Here is a 24,797-nt window from a genome sequence, read left to right as displayed (position 1 = left end):
GTAATATTTTGTGACACATGGAAATTATATAAAATGCAAATTTCAGTGTCCATAAACAAAGTTTTATTGGAACACAGCTGCACTCATTCTTATACATATTCTTATATGTATGGTTGCTTTGGAGCTACAATGACAAACTTTAGTAGTTGTGACAGAGACCATAAGGCCTGCAAAGCTGAAAATATTTACTATCTGTCCTTTTACAGCAGAGTTTGCTAACTCCTGTTCTAAGTAGCTATTTTTTAGTTTTTTTTTTTTTTTTTTTTTTTAAACCCCTATGCTCTGAGGTAGGCAAGACAAGGACTGTCACCCTCACATGCCGGTAAAAGAAATGGAAGCCTTGAGAGAAGAGATGACTTACATGTTCCCACTTGGCCCCCTTCAGCAGCCTCTTAAGTGCTCTCCCTTTCTGTAGTCTTCTCCTTGCCTTAGTCCTCCTTCTCTGATGCATTTTCTAAACTATAACTAGGGTGTCCTTCTCCAAAAAGGCAGTCTGCTTAAGTACCTCCAGAAGTTCCACTATCTAAAGACAATGCTTTTACATGCACATACACACACACACACACACACACACACACACACACACACACACACACACACACAGTGGGGCTACACAGAGTCCTGGGTGGCCCCTGATCACTCCTAACCTCATCTGGTCACACTGGCCTGCTAGTCATCATTCCTTTGCCTTGTCCCATTTAAATTCAGTGGCATGCTCTCTTGCCTTCAGTGATTTGCATACCTACTCCCTTGGCTTACTTGACTTGCTTTCCAACCTTGTTCAACACGGTAATTGTCACGTTTCTTTCAAACCTTATCTTAGTGATCATGCATTCTGAAATAGGATACCCTAAGTTGATTTATGTCTCCCTTCTTGCCCACCAGGGACATCCTGATTTTGCATTGACCACAGCCCTTATTGGACTTATATTTATTGGTTAGTTTTCCCATGAGCTACTATTTGTTGAGTGTTTCTTATGAGCCAGGTATCATATTAAGTACTTTTGATACATTTGCTCATGAAATTCTTACATTAGCCCTGTGAAGTAAGTGATATTACTTATTTATTTATTTATTTATTTTTGAGAAGGGGTTTCATGCTTGTTGCCCAGGCTGGAGCTCAATGGCATGATCTCGGCTCACGGCAACCTCTACCTCTCAGGTTCAAGCGATTCTCCTGCCTCAGCCTCCCGAGTAGCTGAGATTACAGGCATGCGCCACCATGCCAAGCTAATTTTGTATTTTTAGTAGAGACAGGGCTTCTCCTGTTGGTCAGGCTGGTCTCGAACTCCTGTCCTCAGGTGATCCACCCGCCTTGGTCTTCCAAAGTGCTGGGATTACAGGTGTGAGCCACTGCACCTGGCCGTAAGTGGTGTTATTGTCATTGGTTTATAGGTGGGGAAACAGAGACATAGAGTAGTTTAGTACCTTTTCCTACCTAGAATCAAACACCATCCAAATCTAAAGATGATGTTTTCAACCACTAGGGAATGTGGGATTACATATTAATACTAAGTTGTACTCAATACATGCTTACTGAAAAGTAAATGAATACATGAAAGTCTGATTTGGTATTTTTCACTCAATAGCTGTGTCATTTGGAAAATTACATACATTTCTAAATTTTAGTTTCTCCACTTGTAAAGTGGAGGTAATAATTATCTCATGAAGTCATTTTGAGGATCAAATGGAAAAGAGTTAAAGCCTTAGTTGGGTTGGTAGGCCTAGAGGAGGTGCCTCCCCACTCCACCCTCTGGGTCTACAACCCATGCTGTGCAGAGCAGTAATGCTGAGCTCCCTGGGGTAGGAACAGAGGGACAGCTGGATAAGTGCAGGAAGGGGGAGAGATATTTCTAGTTGGTAGGCAGCATATAGTGGGATGGATCATGGATCTCAGCAAAACACAAAAGGAGGTAGAAACAGAAAAAGGTCCTATTTATGTATATGGTTCTAGAGATGTCTCATGTTTACCAGTGTCTGGTCCATCTCTCTTTGGGCACAGGAAAGAGTTCCAGTCAACTTACAGTTGTTCTGTTATCATATGACTAACTCTCATCAAGGCCATGTAAGTGGAAGTGGCGTGAGTCATTTCCAAGTGACATATTTAAGATCCAAGTTACCACTTCCATGCTTTCTCTTCCCCTGCTGAGGGGTTCTTTGAGACCACATATAATCTAGATGGCATAGCAACAAATATGCCTTTGTGGTATTAAGCTCCTGGGAGTTGGGTATTAGCTTGTCATGGCAGCAAAGCCTAGCCTAGCCTGACTAATCCGGTTGGAGAAGAGGTAGAGGTCTCTTGCTTTCTCCTGTATCACCTGGTCCCCTGACCACATCAGGTTTTACTTGAGGATTCATTACCCTTCTCTCTTTACTGTTTCCAGGCCCTGTTCAGTGTGTGTGTGTGTGTGTGTGTGTGTGTGTGTGTGTGTGTCAGCCTGCAAAGGAGCAGCTCAGAATGCTGAATGCCTCAGACTTCCCTTCTGACTCTTGTCCCTTCTAAAGCAATCATTGTTGAGTGCAGAGAGATGCTGCTGGGCTGCAGATGGCCCTGGAGCAGACAACCCTGAAGACAAACTAATTTCTCGGTTTATTAGCTTCAATATGTTGTAGAAGTGAAGAAAGTCGAGGATTTCTTGGGCCACCTCACCTTCTGCTCCAGGACTTAGCTTGAATACTCCTGGAGACAGGCCAAAGACCATCACATGCTAAATATTCTATTATCAATTATTACTAGAAAAGATACATGGGAAGAGGTTAACAAATAGGTAGGACACAGAGCATCCTGTCAGTGGTCCAGGAATCTCACCTGTCTATGGTATTAATAAGATTCGAAGTGGTACGATGGAATCAGATCTGATTTCCAATTCAGAGGAAAGTTGAGTTCTTTATTTAACCCTTTGAGCCTATTTGGCCCATCGTTAAGTAATAACGATTACCGCTATTTACTTAGTGTGTCCTAAGTGCCAGGTTTTACTTCTATCATCACACTGCAGCCTTGTGTCAGCACACAAAGCCCTGTGACTGGCACACAATAGGTGGTTAATTTTTGCAATCCCCTTTTAATCCCCCTTCAAACATTACATTGAGATCCCATCAATGGGGTTTAAAATCTCCAATGAGCTTTGTTCTCTTTATTTATAACCTCTGTCTCTTGCCTACCCCAAATGTGTTCCTTCCCTGACTCCCAATTGTAAAAGTCCCCATTTTCCCTTTAGAAGATGCAACTGCTTTGCAATAACAGACTTGTGATCAAGTCAGCTCAGGTATCTCAAATCTTGAGTAGATAATTCTTATTTCTAATTGAGAAAGATGGATTGGAACTCCCAAGGTACATGCTTGAATGGCAAGAGTTAGTCCTCACTTGTTTTTCTGAACTCTGTCACACCAGCTGTTGTCTTCCTGAGTGGGGTGTGGAAGTGGGGTATGGAAAGGGTGTGTGTGGTGGGGGAAGTTCGAGCACATCTAGAGAGTAGCTAAGAGGGAAAGCAAAAGGTGAGAGAGATGTGCCAGCTGTTGTAGCAAGAAAAATATTAAAGAAAGGGTTGGGATATTTAAAGGTCATCTGTAGGCTATTTTATGTGTACTTGTGAGATAGTTCTCTTCCTCCAGCTTTTTGCAAAACCTTTAGGAAAATCCGTATTTTTCCATTGACATTTTAGGACCTAGAAGACAGTGGGTGAGAGCAAAGGGGGACACAAGTCAAGAAGAACTTGTTACACTCACGTAACTCTGAGGGTCCCAATCCTGGAAAATGTATCTCATGGGACTCAGCTTGGGAAGAATAGCATTGCCCTGCCCAAACCCTCCAGCCACACAGTCTGAGCTTTTACCTCCAAAAGTTTGACAAGATGTATAAAGACTGAACAACAATCAAGAGTTTTCCAACAGACTATCTCACTGGAGTCTTTCCTCTCACAAGTGATTCCCCATTATGGCCCCTACCCTGGTTGCTCTAGCTAGATTTGGACATGCTGTGCTCCTGGGTCCCTCCCAAAATTGCTGGGCAGGTGATGAAGAAAGGACAGTGTCACAGTCAAGGCTAGAAAAGGGATGACCACAATCCTATACATGTCCATAAAAGAATACTATTGCTGTGCAGGATCTCATCTAGAGACAACAACCTATCAATGGAAAGGTCAAGTACTGAAAAGTGAGGCCAACATCACTCCTGTCCCCTCTCAGTTTCTTCACTTTGGATCTGGCCAGTATCCATTTGACAAATGGCTGATTTGTAGAAATGTACAAGCAGTGACTAGAGTCTGGGCTTTGGCTTTTTCCTTAGAGAACCGAAGAGAGGATCTGTGCTGAGTAGGTCTGGGTCTCCAAGTCCCACATTAGAGACTCAGAAAGTAAGGAAGAAAAAAAGAAGGACACATACATATATATAAAATATATTATATATATAATTATATATTATGTTCTTGAATACTCGGTAGAAAGGACTACTGATCTCAGGCTTAAAAGTGAAGGGACAGATTTGTAGATTTTAACTGACTTGTCCAAAGTCTAACAGCTAAATTTTGGGGGTACAGGATTTGAATCCAGGTGTTTCTAGTTTCCAATTATTCCATGCAACCTCTCAAGGAAGCTTTTTGTATAAAACAGAATCTTCCACATAGGCTTGTATCAATGGGAGTGGGCATTGCCTGCTGATAGCAGAGGATTCTCACACCACCTGTGGCTGTGATTCTGTGGATAAACAAGGCATGGACACATCACTGCTCCTCTGGGCCTCAGTCTTAGCATCTGCAAAATGAGAGCATCTCACTGAAAAATGGCTATGTAGTGTCCCTGCTGGTCCCTGCAGGAGTGAGAATTCATTATGGAGAGAGGAGAGGAAAATGTCGGTGAAATGCTTTACCTCAGGCTTAGCTCTTATGAAAAGAAGGCATATTTACAAAAGACCAGCGCCCAAACCTCTTGCCTATCACTGTTGGAACAATGGCGTTAGTCCATAGCTGCTACCAAGCAGAACAAAACTACTGGTGACACTGGCCCCTCATCCCATGCTTCATTATTCTGGAGTTCAGCTTTCAGCACCCACTCCAAGGGGGTTGTTTTAATGGGATCGTTAGAGAGTGTTTACTAGATTAAAACTGTGGCTGTCTTCTGCAAAGCAACTCTGCAAATGGCTTTATGGGTTTCCGGGTTTATTTTGTCTCAATGACTCGGCTCAGTTTGCAAATCAAATCAAAGCTGATTTTTCTAACTGCCACTCGGGCGCACCCAGCGGGAGTCTGCAGAGCCAGCTGTGTTCCCTTGACGGCTGGCGCCAGAGACAAGACAGGAGTGCTGCTGCCTGCTGGCAGCCAGAGTGGTTCCACCCAATGGAAAGAAGCAAGCGTGCACCTTCCTGACCCTAACCAAGGCAGGAGGAACAGGTCAGAGGAAGCAAATGTCATTTTCTGGAAGGAGAAATGGTAGACAGAATCCATTTGACTTCAAGAACTGATGGGCAGGAAAATAATAGGGAGCCAGTCTGGACTCATAACACAGAAGCCCTCTCAAACTGACGTGTCCAAAGTGTGAAGCAGCTCTATGGTGGGTAGAGAGATCCCTATCACGGCAGGAACAGAAACAGAGACTGGCTGGCCTTCTTGTTAGTGCGGATTACAGATCCCATAGTGGACCCTTTACCTCTGTCACTTTTACTCCTACCCTTTAAGAGAACAATCCCGACATGTAACTTGCATTTGAAAAAAATGAAGCCATGGAAGAATAATGACCTGTTAGTCATCCACTCATCTATCCATTTATCCATCCATCCATCCATCCACCCACCCATCCATTTGTTCATCCAATGCATTTCACTGAGTACCAGTATATGCTAAGATCTGGGAATAATACAACAGTGCTCAAAATAAGCACAGTCTTTGCACTTACGTCACTTAGAGTCTAGCAGGGAGATAGACATTAAACATGTAAGCAGACTATATATATACACACACACACACACACACACACACACACACATATATATGTATTTGTAAGTTGTGATGAGTGCTAGGAAGGAAAAGTACAGGGTTTAGTGAGAGTGGAAAATTAGGGATATACATTAAAATAGAGGTCAGGATGATCTTCTGAGGATATAAGGTTTAAGATGCCATCTTAAAGATACTTATCTGTTAAGATATTTATCTGCTAAGGAGACACATATGGAAGCCAAAGCATTTCAGAGAGAGAGCAAGATGAGCAAAGCCCTAAGCTTGGGAGGAGGTTGATGTGCCTGAAGAACTGAAAGAAGACCAGCATGCCAGAGTGTAATAGAATAATAAAAGGATAGAAGCTTAGAGGTGGCTGGAGGGAGGAAGGGGTCAGATCATGCAGACAAGACTGGTGGGGTAAGGCCTGTGGGTAAGAAAAAGTAGCAAAATGAACAGATGAGTGCAGGAAGGGAGTCACGGGGAGAATTAGGAAGACAGAACATCAATGGGTAAGAGAACTTGGATGGAATTGGGCATCAGTTTCTCAAAGGGGGATTGACCAATGTAGTTCTAGAATTGAACGACTAGGTCAGAAACAATTTTCCCTTGGCCTGCTCTGTCTCAGCCAGAGGACATGAATTGAGATACTTCGGTACCTCCTTTAGCAGCTGCAGTCTGGGGCATCTTCTACCAGATGGGACCTCCCATGGGAAGGGTTATTTTCTCTCTACTTGAGCATTAGCACCTCTGAAGTCTAAGTCCCTACCCCAAGCTTCCACATGCTCCATTTTCTCAAGGATCACCTTGAGCACCTGTGGCTAACATCTTCAATCTGCTGCCTATGTTGAGCCCATCCCTCATCTTCCAAAGGAAGGCTATACACTGTTAATGGTTCTAAATGATTCCCCTGCTCACTCGCCCTTTCTAACATTTCCTGTTCTAATGATAAGAACAAAACCTGATTTTTAAATTGCTCTTTTTTGCTCTGTGGCTTTCTATTGTCTTCCTTTCAGAGTCTGAATAATAGTTTTAAATCCAAACCATCACTTAATGCCTGTTTACCTACTGGCTGCAGTTTTCTCTCTATGGCTCTGATCAGATCGATTCCCAGGTCTAGAGTGTATCAAGCAAAGTGCTCAAAATGTCTTTTAGCTCTTATATTCAAGGCAATTCCCTTGCTTTTTGCTACCCTAATCAAATGTCCTTATTGGATTAGGTGGTAGTAACCTCATAAAAAGGGGAATTTTGAACACAGTCAAGCACACAAGGAGAATGTCATGTGATGGTAAGGCAGTGATCAGAGTGGTGCTTCCAAAAGCCAAGAAATGCCAAAGATTTGCCAGCAAACCACCAGAAGCTAAGAGACACACATAGAACAGATTCTTCCTCACAACACTCAGAAGGAACAAAGTATGCAGACACCTTGATTTCAGACTTTGGACCTCCAGAACTGTGAGAAAATAAATTTGTGTTATGTAAGCCAACCAATTTGCAGGACTTTGTTACAGCAGCCACAGGAAACTAATACAGGTCCATTACTTTGCAACCCTCCAAGCTGGGCAGTAGTAAATTAGATCGAGTTACTAGTAGCAACATTACAGAAAGGAAAGCATTGGAGACACATGCTGGAGCCAGGTGTGTGTCTAATATTCTTGTGTAAGGGGCACTAGGCTTGGGGTCAAGTTAGAATGATACTGAATGAGTGCTTAGGGCTGTTACAACTGGCAACCATCTGGTCATAGACACTGGCTGGACTCTCCGGGGTCAGGGACCAGACAGCAGCAAGTTGCTTCATCACCAGAGTACTGGCCTCGAGTCTGACATATGAACTTCAGGGTCTGGATGCCTTCCATTAGACCCATGAAGCAGATGCCATGATGACAGAGAGAGGGAAGAGCCTTGGGGGAGACTGATGACCCATCTCTGGGACTTTGTATCCTTCCAAAGTCTGTGGGATTCTCAGTATCTTCCTCTGTTAAAAAGAATACTGTTTTCAGCAAGTCTGCCTAAAGGAAATTTGATCCAGGTGGTCAGGAAGGGATGGGATAAACAGAATACTGATTCCCAGCTTTAGGTTCTTGATAAAAACTCCTCACAGGCAGTGGACAGATTTATAATAGATAGGGTTTGCCTTTAATCAACCCTAGATACTCTAAGCATAGTACCAGGCACCAAGTAGACACTCATCAAACACAGGTCTGCTTCCCTTTGTCCTACGCTCCCCAAGCATCCTTCTAACCTGATGTGGTGAGAGGGGATAACTGAACAGTGTCCAACTGGCATTCTGTACTATCTGGTTCTCTGCCCCATTCCCAAGTGCCACTGGAGCCTCATTTCTTTGGGCTCAAGTGTTGGATCTTACCGAATTAGAAAACCAGGATGTGGATGCTCAGATTCCCCAATACGCTGACCTCTCAGAAGCCTGCCTGGGCTTGGACAGCCGGGAATTCACACTCATTCATACATTCCTGTCCTTTCACACATGCTCACTTAACCTGCATACACACTCCATTCACTTAAGGAAAGATGGCAAAAGATGGTAACCTAAAGCTCAGGCAAGAGGGGAAGCCCTTACGCTAAGGAGAGGGAGAGAACTCTTCTGTCTGGTTCTTTAAATGTCACTGCAATTCTCTTGCACATCAGCAATGCAACTCTAGAGAAGCCCAGCAGGGTGGGCTTCTATGCCTCTGAGGACTGCAGTCCTGAAGTTTTCAGGAGAGTATAGTTTTAGAGATTCTCCCACTGTCCCCGTATGTTCCTACTGCTTGTCAGGCCTCACGTTTTCAATTTTCAGTTCAGAAATTATGACCCAGGCAGCTACCCTTTCATAGAGCTTACATCCCAGAGGGTGTCCTTAGAATCCCACCTACCCCATGGAGTGCAGATCCGTTGCATCCATCTCTCCTGGTCTATGAGTCAAAAGCCACTGAGGAGCCATAGAGCATACCATAGTGAAGGAGTTTTGTCTGAATTTCCTTCCCGCTACAGCTGCTTTAAAGCAGGCTGCAGACACCCAGCTGTCCCGACTGCTGTCTAGAGCCCTAGTGCTACCCAATTGATGGTGCTCTTCCTTCTACATTATCTGTTTTCTTCAGTGGAAAAGTCTGCCAAGACCTGTGATTTGTGTCACTTTTGTTTGCAGGCCATCAATTCTCCTTGCCTCGCAGAGAGTATTTTATCTCTTTCCATCCAGAAGCCTGAGTTCCTGAGAGGGAACGAGTTAGGGACATGCCACCCTCTGTGACTTATGTGAAATCAGGGTGACTTCTTATCACTGGGAGCCCTAGTGCTTCTGTTTTCTTCTTCCTCCTGCATCTTCTCTCTTGTGCTTAAATATTGGGTTGATTTTATTCAAAGTTATAAAAGTCATGCGTGATGGGTCTTGGTGCACATTTTGTCAAGTAGCTGTAGATTTTTTTCTCTCTTTTCCCCCCACTCTGCCCACGTGTGTGTGTATGTTCCTCTGTGTGGTTTTGTCCATTGTGCATGTGTCTATATATTTACACACATACACATACATACTTGGGTCATCACTTTTGTCTGTACTTTACATCTATGAGTATATGCCTACTTATGTTTACAACTTTTATCTCCTTGGAAGCAGTCTATGGAACTATATATGCCGTCAGTAAATTCAGGGAACAGAGTAGAATTGTCCAATTTTTGTGTGTGTGTATGGGGAGGTTTGCTGTTAAAAACATCAACTCTGTAACAAAAAGATAAATCTGATTTCTAACTATTCAACCCTGTAATAGGTTAAATGATAGCGAACGATTCATTGATTTTGTTTTTTAAAAAGAGTAATAAACAGAAACATGTACCAATTGAAAGAGCCAGGCAATTCAATTATAATTAGGAAAACAAAAGTGATGAGCCTGAACAATGCTGCCTTAGTTTTGGGGATAAGTGTTGAAAATGCCAACTACATAATAATGCAGCATTTGTCTTCTTATTACTAAAGGCCCCAGTACTAATCACCTCATTTTTGAAAGCTGTGTACCAATTGAACGAAGTACAAAACTCAGTAGATGGGTCTAATAGACATGCTTTAAAAATACCCACATAAACATAGACCTAAATATAAGAAAAACATATATGAAAAGAATATTTGAGCAAATTTATATCCATCATTCCACTGATCAATGTACCAGTCCATCCTCATATAGATTCATCCACCCATCCATCCATTCAGTAAATATGTTTTAAACTTTTACTCTGTTTTACGCACTGCTTTACTAATATACACCCTAGAAGGTATGTTCTAGATGCAAATGACTCCAGTGAAAATAACAATTCTTTCTGGTTTTGAGTTATTGTTGCCTAACCTTTCTCTGTGTGGCTAGAAAGAAACACTTAAATGATTGAAGAACAGGTGAAGACAGACAAGCAGATGCCAACATACCTTTTGTAGCCAGACGAACACAGTTGATTTTGGTCTCCTGTGAACAACAAAAATGAGGTGGCAATTAATTAGCTGTGAATTATGTAAAATTATTATATAAAGACAAATACACATATATATTTGCATATATATGCATGCATATGTATTTTTAATTATAATTTTAAATTTGCCCTTTCCATTTTTTCCCCCATCGGATCACCTTTTAATTCCATTTTTTAATTTTTTTCTCAGGGTAGGTACATATGTTATTCAGTTCACTTCCTGGCTCCTACCATCTCATAAACCTCTTTCCCAGACAAAACCACTTTATAAACATATCAGATAATTCCCAGCACTCATCATCTTCAACAATAACACTTAGTGGGTACCTGGGGTATGCAGTGTGCTTTGTTAAGTTGCATGAGTGAGCAGATGGAAGCAGGGCATCCTTGGGAAACTTTGTTACCAGCAATAATGCATCTAGATGCATAGAATGAAGAGATACTTGGCAATAGTTCAGTCTATATGAAACGTGCCAAACTCAAACTGCAAAGTTCATGTTCAAAAGGTACTTTTCCCCTGAGCTCTTGTGTGGGCCTCGCAGCCTTCATAAATAATGTGTGTGGCAATAGAATCTTTGCCAGGTGAACTATCTAGTTGTTGTTAGCTGTTTCCAAAGTAAAAAGGATCCATAAATGTGTGATGTTGCTGGGCACGCAGTGGAGTTAATGAAGTGTGCTTAGGAAGAGAATTATCTCTGCCCATTTTACTGGGATTCATCTTTCAGGAGGTCCTGGAGCCAGTTGAAAATTCCAGTTGATTAAATTATACCCCCAACAACAGTCTGAATTCAGTGTAGCAATAAAAGTAAAATGCAAAGAATGCAAGTATGTGAGTTGCTGAACCAAAAATCTGTCAATAATCCAATTCTTGTCTTGCTGCAGCTCATTCACAAAGAACCATGCATCTTGAAGGCAGTGGTGGCAATCAGGATAGAAAAGGTTAGGAGGCCATAATAAAACCCATGAACTTCAGTGGTTAAAAACAGCAAAGGTTTATTTTCCATTCAAACTACCTGTCCAATGTAGGTGTGTGGCTGAGTCTAAGGGGTGGGAGTGGGGGTGATTGGGAGACATTCTGACCATTGTAACCACTCAGAGATCATAGCTGGTATGTCCATTGTAACCCAACGGGAGAAAGAGTGCTAATGAGTAAAGCACTATCAATCAAATGCTTTGAATCAGAAGCGACACTTTCAGTTCTATGCATGTTTTATTGGCTAGAACCTAATAATGGCCATGCCTAATTTTAGTGAGATGGGGAAATGGAATCCTCCCATGTATCCAGAAGTAGAGAAGACATGACAATGTCTACAGTAGATTCTATTCCAACTAGTAATGCTGGAAATGATCACTTCTATTACGTCCAAGTATGACTCCCCATAATTAATCTCATAGTTACCACCAATAGTCTTCATTCTCTTCCTCAGAATGCACAGAAAGTCTGCTTTTGCTTGTGTAAAAAAGAGGTCTGGACAATGAAATATGGTTCTCAGGCTCATAAACATTCTTCTTCATCAGTTCCTCATATTGTAAGAGTTCAAGTCTTTCGAGCTATCCTAGCTGCTCATTCTAGGACAAACACCACTTTGTCCTCTTAATGTGCAGTGACTAGAACACAAAACAGCAGTCTATACATGTTCTTATTGATATATGATTATCTAGACTGCCACTATTATCCTTACTTATATTGGGCTTCTATTAACATAGGCAACATCTTAGTGTTTATCCATCTCCCCTAAGCAAAAATAAAATTATTGGTTATAAGTCTGCCTCTACATGTACGAGTGTGACTCTATTTTTGAAACCCAAGTAGAGAGTCATATTTACCACTATAATTTCCATCTTTTTCAACTGATCCAAGTACTACAACCCATCATTACAGTCTCCACAAGCTGAAAAATTTTAGAAATCAATTTTTTCTTTAATTTCATCCAGATCATTAATATAAGTAACAATCTGGATAATGTCAATGGTAGAACCTTATGACATGTCCTAGATTCCTTCTTCCAGGTTGACATTCATCTGTTAATCAGAATCTGAACTAATATCATAAACTGCTTATGCATTGAGCTTGAGAATAGGTTCAAATTTCTTTTAGACACTGATACTCTGTCTACTGCATTTCTCCAATCAGTGCAAAGACTGTCTTAAAGAAAGAAGGTTGGGTTGACATGACTTGTTCTTTGGAACAAGTGTTTTCTTATTCATAAATACTAAAAGTGTCTCTCTTTAAAACAAACAATTATTTCCTTTTATAAAGTAGATAATTCAGAAATGTTAAAAAACATGAGAAGTCATGGTTCAAATATATGAATCATTCATATAAAATCTTCTCACAAAATTTGAAGCCTGTTATGTTTCAATAACAAAGTTTTTTAAAAGAACATACCCAGAAGATGAAAGAAAAGAAAAATGGTGGAGAAAAAAAGTAATAGTAAAGGATATTGCTCTAAATGAGATGTACAAAAAGCTTAAGTTACACGTTAAATCTTGCATATGATAATTAAAGTGAGCAAACTCATTTCTGTTTTCATGTTTGGACAAAGCTTTTAAGCTCCTGTTGGCTTCCATTCCAACAGCACCATACTCTGTGTTTTGGTTTAAAGAGCTTGAGATGGTTAAATAAAGCATGAAACCCAGAACACTGAGGAAGACATGCAAATGACTGTGCAGTGTCACAATGACTATCATTGAGAAATTGTGTAGACTGGGAGAGATGCCAGCAGACTGTAGATGGTTAGAATGATCTTCCACTTCCTGGTAATACAACAACAACAAAAAATGATTTTGAAAGTAATATATTAGAAAACTTGCCAATTCTGTGCATGATTGTTGAATACAGCAGAGGGCAAAGGTTTGATAAGGCTAATACTGCTGAGAGTAATTTGTAAATACGTATCTTCACTTTAAAGAAATTCAGTCTTATCTGTCTAGATATCTAAGAATCTTTTCTCAGGGAATAACTTTAAATATAAATGAAGCTTTATATTCAAAGATGTTGGTTCCAGTGTTCTTTATAAAAGTGAAAATCATGAGCGATGTATCTGTCTAACCACACAGGCATGGCAAAGAAAGCTGTGGTCTCTCTTATTCAACACAGTACTGGAAATCCTAGCCAGCGCAATTGAGCAAGAGAAAAATTAAAGGGCATCCAAGTTGGAAAGGAGAAAGTCAAAGTGTCTCTGTCTGCACATGACACGACCTTATGTGTGGGAAAAACCCAAAAACTTTACCAAAAAAACCCTCCTAGAACTGTTAAGCAAATTCAGTAAAGTTGCAGAATACAAAATCAACATACAAAAATCAGTAATGTTTCTATACATGAACAACAAACTACCTAAAAAAATACAAAAATCAGTAATGTTTCTATACATGAACAATAAACTACCTAAAAAAGAATTGATAAGGGAATCTCATTTACAATAACTACCAAAAGTAATAAAATACTAGAAATCAATTTAACCAAGGAGGTAAAAGACCTCTACAAGAAAAACCAAAAATACTGTTGACAGAAATTGAAAAGGATACAAGTAGAAAGATATCCCATGCTCATGGACTGGAAGAATTATTATTGGTAAAATAATCAGACTCTCCAAAGTAATCTCTATCAAAATATCAATGGCATTCATTATAGAAATAGAAAGAAGTCCTAACATTTGTATGAAAACTCAAAAGACCACAAATAGCCAAAACAGTCCTGAGCAAAAAGAACAAAGCTAGAGGCCTCACACTAACAGACTTTAAAATATACTACAAAGCTGTAGTAACAAAAACAGCATGGTACTGGCATAAAAACAGACACATAAACCAATGAAATAATATTTTTAAAAACCCCAAAATTAATGCACATATCTACAGTCAACTTATTTTTGACAAAGTCACCAAGAACACTCACTGGGGAAAGGACAGTGTCTTCAGTAAGTGGTGTTAGGAAAAATCAATCATCCATATGCAGAAGAATGAAACTAGACCCCCATCTCTCACCCTATATAAAAATCAACTCAAAATGGGTAAGAGACATAAATGTAAGACTTGAAACTATAAAACTACTAGAGGAAAACATAAGGGAAATGGTCTGAAACCAAACATATGACACTGATCTAGGAAAATATTTTATGAATAAGACCTTAAAAGTATAGGCAATGAAAATAAAAATAAACAAGTAGGATTATATAAAACTAAAAAATTATGTACAGAAAAGGAAACAATAAACAGAGTATAAAGGCAACATACAGAATGGAAGGAAAGTATCTGCAAACTATTAATCCCTCAGGGAATTAATATTCAAAATATACTAGGAACTCAAACAATTCAACAGCAAACAAAAATACAACTAAAAAAAGAATGGGCAAATGATCTGAACAGACATTTCTCAAAAGGAGATACACAAATGGCCAACAAATATATTTTAAAATGCTCAATATCACTAATCATCAGGGACATGCCAATTAAAACTACCATGAGGTATCATCTCACCCTTGTTAGGATGGCTATTAAAAAATAAATAAATAAATAACAAATGTTGGTGAGGATGTGGGGTAAAGGGAACTCTTATACACTGTTGGTGGGAATGTAAACTAGTTAAGCCACTATTGGGAACAGTATAGAGGCTCCTCAAAAAAACTACAAATAGAACTATTATATGATCCAGCAATCTTACTACTGGATACTTATCCAAAGGAAGATAACTTAGTATATTGAGGAGACATCTGCATCATGTTCATTGCAGCACTATTCACAATAGCCACAACAGGGAATCAAACTAGGTGTCAAAAACCAGAAGAATAAAGAAAATGTGGTATATATACAACATGGAGTACTATTCAGCCATAAAAGGATAAAATCCCATCATTTGTGGCAACATAAATGGAACTAGAGGACATTACAGTAAGGAAAATAAGCGGTAAATAGAAAGTTAAATACTTCGTATTCTCACTCATATGTAGAAACTAAAATAAGTTGATCTCATAGAAGTAAAAAGCAGGACAGCAGATACTAGAGGTTAGGAAGGGGAGGGAGAGAAAGGGAAAGATTTGTTGAAGGATACAAGATTAGAGCTAGATAGAAGGAATAAGTTCTAGTGTTCTGTAGCCCTGTAGGATGACTATAGTTAAGCAAAATACATACTTTCAAATAGCTAGACAGAGGATACCGAATGTTCTCAACATGAAGAAATGGTAAATATTCAAGATGATGAATATGCTAATTACCTTGATCTGATCACTATTCATTATATGTCTCAAAACATCACTATGTACCCCATAGATATTTACAATTAGTATATGTTAAAAACACAAAAAGAAAAAAGTTCCAAAAGGAAAACTGTGGTCTATCTACATAGTAGAATATTATGGAGCTGTTAACAAAAATGATTGTGAAGGCCATGTAATAACATGGGATACACATAAGAGAATATTAAATAAATAAAGCAGAGTGCATTTTTTGTTACAACATGCAAATTTAAGCTTTTTAAAAATACATCCTGAAGGAAACAGACTAAATCTTAATAATCGTTGCACAATTAATTTGAAGTGTAACATACATGCGGATGAGTATACTAAATTAAACACAGTTTGACAAATTTTTCACCAAGTAAAACACACCTATGACCAGCACCCAGATCAAAACACTCAACATTGCCAGCATCTCTAAAGTTTCCCTCATGCTTCTTCTGGTCACTTCTTCCCTGCAAACGTGAACATTAATCTGCTTTCTGTGGGAATGTTCTCGTAAAACGTGTCACAATAAAGGGAATTTTGCAGTGGTTTTTTTTTTTTTTTTTTTTTTTTTGAAGATTCAGAGGGTTGGTGTGCAGGTTTTGTTACATGAATATATTACGGAATGCTGACGTTTGGGCTTCTATTGAACCCATCACCCAAAGAGTGAACAAATGAACATAGTACCCAATATGTAGTTTTCAACCCTTGCGTCTCTCCCTCTTTCCCTGCTTTTGGAGTCCCCAATGTCTATTGTTTCCATCTTTATGTCCATGTGTACCCAATGTTTAGCTCTCACAAGACAGAACATGTGGCATTTGATTTTCTCTTTCTGCACTAATTTGCTTAGGATAATGGCTTCCAGGTACATCCATGTTGCTGCAAAGGACATGGTTTTATTCTTTTTTATGGCTGCATAGTATTCCGCGGTACATATGAACCATGTTTTCTTTATCCAACCCACCACCGATGGGCACCTAGGTTGATTCCATGTCTTTGTGATTGTGAATAGTGCTGTGATAAACATACAAGTCCATGTCTCCTTTTGGTAGAATGGTTACTTTTCTTTTGGGTATATACCCAGTAATGGGATTTCTAGGTCAAATAGTGGTAATGCTTTTAGTTCTTTAAGTCTCCAAACTGCTTTCCACAGGGAAAGAAGTAAAGCCACACACCTACAACCAACCAATCTTCAACAAAGATGAAAAAAATAAACAACGGAGAAAGGACACCCTACTCAAAAAACGATGCTGGGAAAACCAGGTAACCATATGCAGAAGAATGAAACTGGATCACTACCTTTCACCATATAAAAATTAATTCAAAATGGATTAAAGACTTAAACATAAGACCTCAAACTATAAAATTCCTAGAAGAAAACCTACGAAATACTCTTCTGGTCATTGGCCTAAGCAAATAATTTTTGACTGAGACCTCAAAAGCAAATGAAACACAAACAAAAATTGACTATTGGAACCTAATTAAACTAAAGAGCTTCTGCACAGCAAAACAAAAACAAAAACAAAACTATCAACAGAGTAAACCTACAGAATAGGAGAAAATATTTGCAAACTATGCATCTGACAGAGGACTAATATCCAGAATCTATAAGAAACTTGAACAAATCAGCAAGAGAAAAACCAAACAGCCTCATTAAAAAGTGGGCAAAGGACACAAACAGACATTTCTCAAAAGACGTCGTGTAAGTGGCCAACAAACAAGAAAAAATGCTCAGCATTGTTAATCATCAGAGAAGTGCAAATCAAAACAAGATATCATCGCACACCAGTCAGAATGGCTATTATTAAAAAGTCAAAAACATAACAGATGTTGGCAAGGTTGCAGAGAAAGGGGAATGCTCTGTTGATGAGATTGTAAATTAGTGCAGTGGTTTATTCTGTCTTCTCTTGTACATTGTGTCATTTGTGAGAAGTTTTTAACTTTCCTTAGAATAATCTTCCCTTCCACAGTTTCGTGCAGGACAACGAGCCATTTCCTAAAATCACCCCTTCAGCCCCACACGTTTTAAAGTCTGTTTTCTATGATCTAGAGTGTATACACGATTATGCTTAAGTCTTCCTGACTGATGAACATGATGCCAACACGTTTGTTTTCTAAGTTCCTAACAACTTTAATTCCATAATCAATTTGTCTCTGTTGGTGAGAATTAGGTACAGAATAACAAAGCCCTAAGTCACTCTCTTGACCTTCTGAGTGACTGGATTGTCAGCAAGCAAATCGGGTATATTCTGGATACTCTGATGTCTATCAGAGGAGAGGTCTGGCCAGTGCGCCTATGTCCAAAGTTCCCAGTCATCTCAACAAAAGGAAATGAGCACTTTATTTATTCTCAGATTATAAGTCTCTGGGAAATGGAAGAAAAAAAAAAAGCTGTATTTTCTATTTGATCTCTACTATAGCCTAATTCCAGGTTTGTAATATATTCTGGGACAGTACAACATAATTTCATTTCCTTATCATTTAACCTCACCCATGCTCCACTTCCCACTCCAGACTAAAATCTGCATGCAGGTATAAATCACCCTGGGGTAGAACATCATGTCTTCGCTGTTGTGCTCTGTTGAGAAATGCTTCTACTCAAGGCTCTGCCAGTGCAGCAATATTGGGTAACTCTCTGTCCCTTTCTGTGGCTCAATTTCCCCATCAATCAAATGATGGAGAATGGGGTAGAAAAGGCCACTTTGGTAGAACCGGCAGGCCACCCTACCAAGGTTGCTTCCAGTCCTCAATGCTGAGTCTGGTTTTAGCTACTGGCAGTACTCCTTTATTTTCAGTACCCTGTCTTCTTGATACTACTTCATAATACCTCACCCTCATGCAAATAATTTTATTTATTTATTTATTTATTTAGGTGATTACCTACCTTATTACTCAAAATGCCTCACACCTGTATCTACTTATAGCCTCCATTTTTACACTAGGTCAAGTCTGACTCATCTAACTATCCATTCATCTATCCTTCGATTATTTACTGAAATTTTAGGATGCCTCTTCAATTGAGGAATTCACAGTGGAACTGTCTAGGTCATCAAATGTCTCATAGTTGCTGTTTATTATCCAGAAAGACTTGGGTTAGGCTGCTAACCTGATCAAGAAGCCCTAGGTACCTGGCTAATACATACAATTCTTACTTTACTGCCCCATTAGACTCCTCATTTAATAGGGTGTAGATTTATCCCTGATCCCACAGTTTTCAAATAGTTTTCACAGTTATCCCAACTTGTGTCTTTGTTTTATCTAAGACTGAGCTTCCCAGTTGATATGATGGAATTTAGACCTGACCTCAGCATCTTTCCATAGTTTCCCCAGTAAAACTTTGAATCAGGCCTTAACTCTCCTCTAAGACTGGGCTGAGATCCTGATAGTCCACCTAATTTTTGTTCATGTCTTCATTTGGTCAACTGATCAACAGGTATTTATTGAATGATCACTATGTGCCAGGCATTAGGCTAGGTACTGGAGCCACAAGCATGACAAAAGTAGACATGGTCCCTGTCCTTAAAGAGCATGCAGATCTGGGGAGAGACAAACATTAGATGACTATTCTCACAAACAAGTATCTAATTAAAAGTTGCAATAAACACTGGGAGATAGGCAATAAACACACATAGGTATGTATCTACTCGGTAAAAAATTTGTCAATCTGTATATAAGTTTAATACACTAAACTAAATGAGGTTGCGTTGAAAAGTTTAGTATACTAAAGTAAGTGAGAAGTGCCAGGTGCTGTGCATGTGTAAGGGAGACGGCATGGGGTGTGGGTGGGAAGAAAGATGGTCTGCTGCTTTTAGAAAGACCATTTAACCTTACCCTGAGAAGAGAAGATAAGTAGAAGTTAGACATATGAAGCATCAGGAAAGTCATCCCAGACTCAGAAACAGACATGCAAAGGCCTGAAAGTGGGAAAAAGCATGGTGCAGTTGAAGACATACAGAAGTCTGGCATGGCTATCATCATAATGAATTACCTGGGGCATGCTGTAAAATGAAGCTAGCGACATAAGACTGGGAGACCTTTTGGGACTATAGAGTTTTGGTCTATAGTTTAAGAACAACAGGAAGTCATTAAAAAGCTATTTAGGCATGAATAATTGAAATTTCAGGTTTAAAATTTTTAAAGCCAGAGGCTGTTATGTGGAGAATAGACAGGGTGCAAGAGAAACAAGTTGGTGAGAAGAAGGTGGTGGTATAGTCTAATGATGAGATGGTGGTGCCTTAGACCAGAAGAGTGGCTGCAGTGATCCTACCCCAACTTTCCCCTACCTTTGGAAAGCATATTTTGGCTCTGTTTGACTCTAGAGTTCCCTCCCACCATCCCACCCCACCCCATGCATATGGATCAGCCTGGGCTTATGGTATTGACAGCATTGGGTCCTTTAGTTTAGCCTTCCCACAAACTGACTCTCCTTGACTTTCTTCCATAGCACTGCCCCTTAAGCTATTGTTTAGCCCCAATGGGACTCACTCACTTAACATGTTCATTATCTGAAAGAAGCACTAAGAATTTTTTTTTTTAAAGATATTGTCTTTTCTTTTTTCCTCTTTTTGAAACAGAGTTTTGCTCTTTTTGCCCAGGCTGGAGTGCAATGATGCAATCTTGGCTCATTGCAACCTCTGCCTCCTGGGTTCCAGTGATTCTCTTGTCTCATACCTACTTAGCATAGTTTATGTCTTCTAATCCTTATAACAAGACTGTGAGGTAGATACAGCAGTGTCCGTTTTTTTCTCACAAGATTAAATAACATTTTTCAAGGTTACACATACAATAAGCCAGGCTAAAATACAAAGTAACCTTCAAGCAAGTGGCCTTCTTTTCTGAGGTATCTGCAGGCAAATACCCCTTTGTCATTGAGATCAGATGCTCTGCTTTCTTGGGTTGCAGGCAGGCACACAAAGACAATGGGGCACAGCTTTCTTTTGGAAAACAGGCTAAGTGGTCTGTGATATTAGAAAATTCTGTTTGACTTGACAGAGGACCTTGAACAATCAGATAAGATCTGGAAACCTTAAGTAACTCAGAACCATTAGGACTAGGTAATGTGGTAGCCTCCTCCTTAAAGGATAATGCATGAGGAATGCCTTTAAAGAGGTAACAGAAGCAGAGGGGCACTTGAGCTGTAGCTCACTAGCTAGCACGTATGCTGGATTCTGAAGACCCTCAGTCACCAACAGTGAGTAGTAAGGTGCCGCCTCAGGTTGCAGGACAGGTGGCTATTGGTTACAGACACTTCTAACTGGACAAATGTTCACTATCAACTTTATGAGATCTTCCTGGAAGGCATTAGGCTCCACTTGAGGCAAGAGCCAATGCCATGAACCATACTCTAAGAAAGGAAGCCCCCAAGTAGCATGCAAGCCATTTGGAAAATTTAAAATCAAACCCACCCTCTGAAAATCTTCCTGTAAGTTTTATCTCTCTAGATGCTGACTCCATTGCCTCAACTCATCAAGTCTCTGAAACTCCCTTCAATCAGACTACACTAAGCCCACTAAGACTTTTACATGCTCAGTGCTCATAGTCACTGCTGCAACTCCATCTTCCTTAATCTCTCATGAACATTAGCTGCAACTGACCATTCCCTCCTTGACCTGTTTAATCATCTTGGCTTTAAGTCATTCTATATTCCAGACTTTTCTCCTACTTCACGACCTGTTCTTTATCCCCCCCTTTTTTTTTTTTTGCCTATTTATTTATCCTTTACTTGACTTCAGTACACTGGAGTGACCTGGAGCTTGGTTTTATATCCTCTTTCATCATTTGTCTCCTAACTTACACTAGGAGATTATAACAAATTGCAAGGATTTGAATATTATATTCTCATGACTCCAAAAGTACTTTTTCTAGCATTGATATTCCTGAGATCCAGGCTCATCTATCCATCTGTCTACCTGAAATATTCACAATGAAATATACAATCCTCTAAAAGAATTCTGTTTTCTCTTTTATTTTCACTCCAAGCCTTACTCACCACTAATTTCCCATGTTTAAATAAATGCCACCATCATCTACTTAGTTGATTAAGCAAACAACCTAGGAGTCATTATTGATTTTTCTAGATCTATCACTTTCCACCATCAATCAACCATTAATTCATGTTGGAGCTGGGTAGTTGAAGAAATTGGTAACGACTTAACACCAAATTTTCCCACATATGATTCAAAATCAACACAGGAAAAGAAGAAAAAATAAAATTATATAAAATCCACAACTTCAGCATAATTAATGTATAGAGAGGTCTTAAAATGTCATAGGCCCTGTTTGGTGCAAAAATAAGAACCAAATATAGGTGAAATATCTCTAAAGCTTTCAACACAATCATCTTTATCATCCTATGTGGAAAACAAGAGCTATGTAAAAACAATTTGGAAGAGAAAAGAGGTAACCTAGCAGAGAGTACATGGCTGATCTAATATACTTTCCAGGAAGACAAAGACCACGCTACACATGAAAGTGCTAAAACAATTTCCGGTAGATCAAAACTAAGAGTAAAGGAAAAGGACTTGAAAGAACATGTGACTCAAGGTGGTCGTGCTCAATGGGTAAAATTTATGGGTGAAAATGAGATAAAAAGAAAGGAGAAGAAATCTTGGAAGATTGGAGACTGAAGGAAAAAGGAAGCAAAGTGAGAATTTTCAGAATCACAGAAGTAAAAAGAGAATAAAAACAAAAAATCAGAACCTACCCCCATTCCCTATGACATACACACAAAATCATCGACTGAAAAAAAACCCTGTACTTTGCTATCTGGTCAGAACAAACTGTTTCTGAACTGAGAAGCTTATAAGCCACATTAAATCTATAAAATTTTTTAAAATTTGAAAGAGTCTAATAAAGCTACTAGATGAAGAAAACAGAAAATGAAAGTCAAAACCCCACAAATGATGAAAATCGACCCCTAACAAGAAAACAGTCACGAACCAGAAGAAGATAGAAGTAATACAGCATTACAAACTGAATTAAATATCCTCAAACAACTTTGACTTAGAGAAGCACAAGTGAAAAATCCAAATGTACAAAAAAATCAGGAAAAATTTTAAAAGAAAGTTGATTTAACTCAGGACAGAAATTTTTAGAAGATCACCTCAGAAATGAAGATTAAATTACCAGATGTCAAAAATAACAGTTTAATAAGGGGCACGAAAGAAGGCAGAATCCCAACAAACACAACAGAAATGAGATATAGAAAAAATTAACAAGCATTGGTAAAAAAAGTGGTTTAAAAGTAAGCCAAAGAAAATCCAACATATGTATACTGAAATTTCTGAGCAGAGAGACAAAATAGGTAGGTAAATATTTCATAACAATAATCTAAGAAAAATTATTGGAAGTAAAAGAATTCCCAAGCCTCTATATTGAAAGAGTGCACAGTACACTGGGGAAAACGGACCTGAAAAGATCAACTCCATGACGCAGCCTAGTAAACTACTAAACTTAGAAAAAATATTCTCAAAGCCAAAGAGATTCAATAATAAACACATGGAAGAGAATTAGACTATCATAATACTTCTCAAAAACAGCATGCAAAGCAAGAAAACAATGTGGCAGCATTTTCCAAAAGCTCAGAGAAAGTGTTAATATCAACCAAGGATTTTATAGCTAGCCATGTGTTTTTCATATAGCAAAGCTATGGAAAAATAGCTTTCGACATTCAAAAAGCCAGAGCATGTTGTACTTGTCTTTTTTGAAGGATCTACAGAGGATAAGTTCATCCAAAAAATACGACTGAGGAAGCTTCAGCAAAAGGACTGATGGTAAAAGTTTAATGTGTTTAACTGTAAATCTAAGACTGAAATAAGGTAGGGGTTAGATGAAAGTAGGATATATAAATGTTATGTTTTCTGTCATTGCAGAAATAATGCAACTAAAAATTGAGAGAGAGAGAGAGAGAGAAGAAACAGGGAAAGAGAAGAGTAGTATTAGGTCATTTATTGTTGTACAGGCAGTGCTATGGTCTGGCTTTGTGTCTCCACCCAAATCTCATCTTGTATTGTAATCTGAATTGTAATCCCCAACTGTTGGGGGAGGGACCTTGAGGGAGGTGATTGGATCATAGGGGTGGTTCCCACATGCTGTTCTTGTCATAGTGAGTGAGATCTGATGGCTTTATAACGGGCTCTTCTTCCTTAGCTCTGCACTTCTCTCTTCTGCCACCTTGTGAAGGACATGTTTGCCTCCCCTTCTGCCATGATTGCAAGCTTCCTGAGGCCTCCCTAGCCATGTGAAACTGTGAGTCAAACAAATATCTTTTCCTTACAAATTACTCAGTCTCAGGTAGTATCATTATAGCAGTGTGAGAACGAACTAATACAGGCAATATGTGAAAGTTAATGGATACCAGAAAAATCTGACAAACCAGATAGCAAAAGATTAAACAAGAAAAGATGTGATTAAGAGTGCTAAATAGGCCAGGCACGGTGGCTCATGCCTGTAATCCCAGCACTTTGGGAGGCTGAGGCAGGCAGATCATGAGGTCAGTAGTTCGAGACCAGCCTGACCAACATAGTGAAACCCCATCTCTACTAAAAATACAAATATTAGCTGGGTGTGGTGGCACATGCCTGTAATCCCAGCTACTCAGGAGGCTGAGGCAGGAGAATTGCTTGAACCTGGGAGGCAGGGGTTGCAGTGAGCCGAGATCACACCACTGCACTCGAGCCTGGGTGACACAGTGAGACTCCGTCTCAAAAAAAAAAAAAAAAAAAAAGTTAAATAATATAAAAGAACAAAGGTAACTACTAGAACAAAAATACAAGACTTCCTAAATACCAAATGAAATTTTAAAATAAAAGAGTAAAGAAAGCACACCAGAAAGTATTATAAAATTAATATGGTAAATTATGACATAAAAATATATGGCAGAGTTGAGATGTATCAGTCATATCACCAAATGTTAATGGTTTAACTCAAGTACTGAAATTTAAAAGATACTCATTTGGCTTACAAAACAAGACCCAACTACCTTCCGTGTATAAAGGTCACATCTAAAACATTGTTATTTTTTTTTTTTTTTTTTTTTGAGACGGAGTCTCGCTCTGTCACCCAGGCTGGAGTGCAGTGGCCAGATCTCAGCTCACTGCAAGCTCCGCCACCCGGGTTTATGCCATTCTCCTGCCTCAGCCTCCTGAGTAGCTGGGACTACAGGCACCCGCCACCTGGACCAGCTAGTTTTTTTGTATTTTTTAGTAGAGAC

General features: G+C 39.3%; 2 protein-coding genes across 6 annotated transcripts in view; both read right to left on the bottom strand.

Annotated features, from left to right (window-relative positions):
* The window catches only part of CHD6 (chromodomain helicase DNA binding protein 6), an 853,354-nt gene extending 842,212 nt beyond the window's left edge, over window positions 1–11,142 (bottom strand). Inside the window, exon 1 of the mRNA XM_050806430.1 lies at window positions 11,139–11,142. The gene's annotated coding sequence lies outside the window, so the exon portion shown is untranslated. The remainder of the gene's footprint in view (window positions 1–11,138) is intronic.
* Window positions 1–24,797, bottom strand: part of PTPRT (protein tyrosine phosphatase receptor type T) — an 820,910-nt gene that overhangs the window by 196,160 nt on the left and 599,953 nt on the right. For all 5 annotated transcript variants that reach the window (XM_050806436.1, XM_050806437.1, XM_050806434.1 and 2 more), the window contains exon 12: window positions 10,330–10,366. In XM_050806436.1, the coding sequence (XP_050662393.1) occupies window positions 10,330–10,366 (37 nt within the window). The remainder of the gene's footprint in view (window positions 1–10,329; window positions 10,367–24,797) is intronic.

This window comes from Macaca thibetana, chromosome 10, assembly GCF_024542745.1.
Source record: "Macaca thibetana thibetana isolate TM-01 chromosome 10, ASM2454274v1, whole genome shotgun sequence".
NCBI classification, from domain to species: domain Eukaryota; kingdom Metazoa; phylum Chordata; class Mammalia; order Primates; family Cercopithecidae; genus Macaca; species Macaca thibetana.
This window is presented reverse-complemented; position numbering and strand designations above follow the sequence as displayed.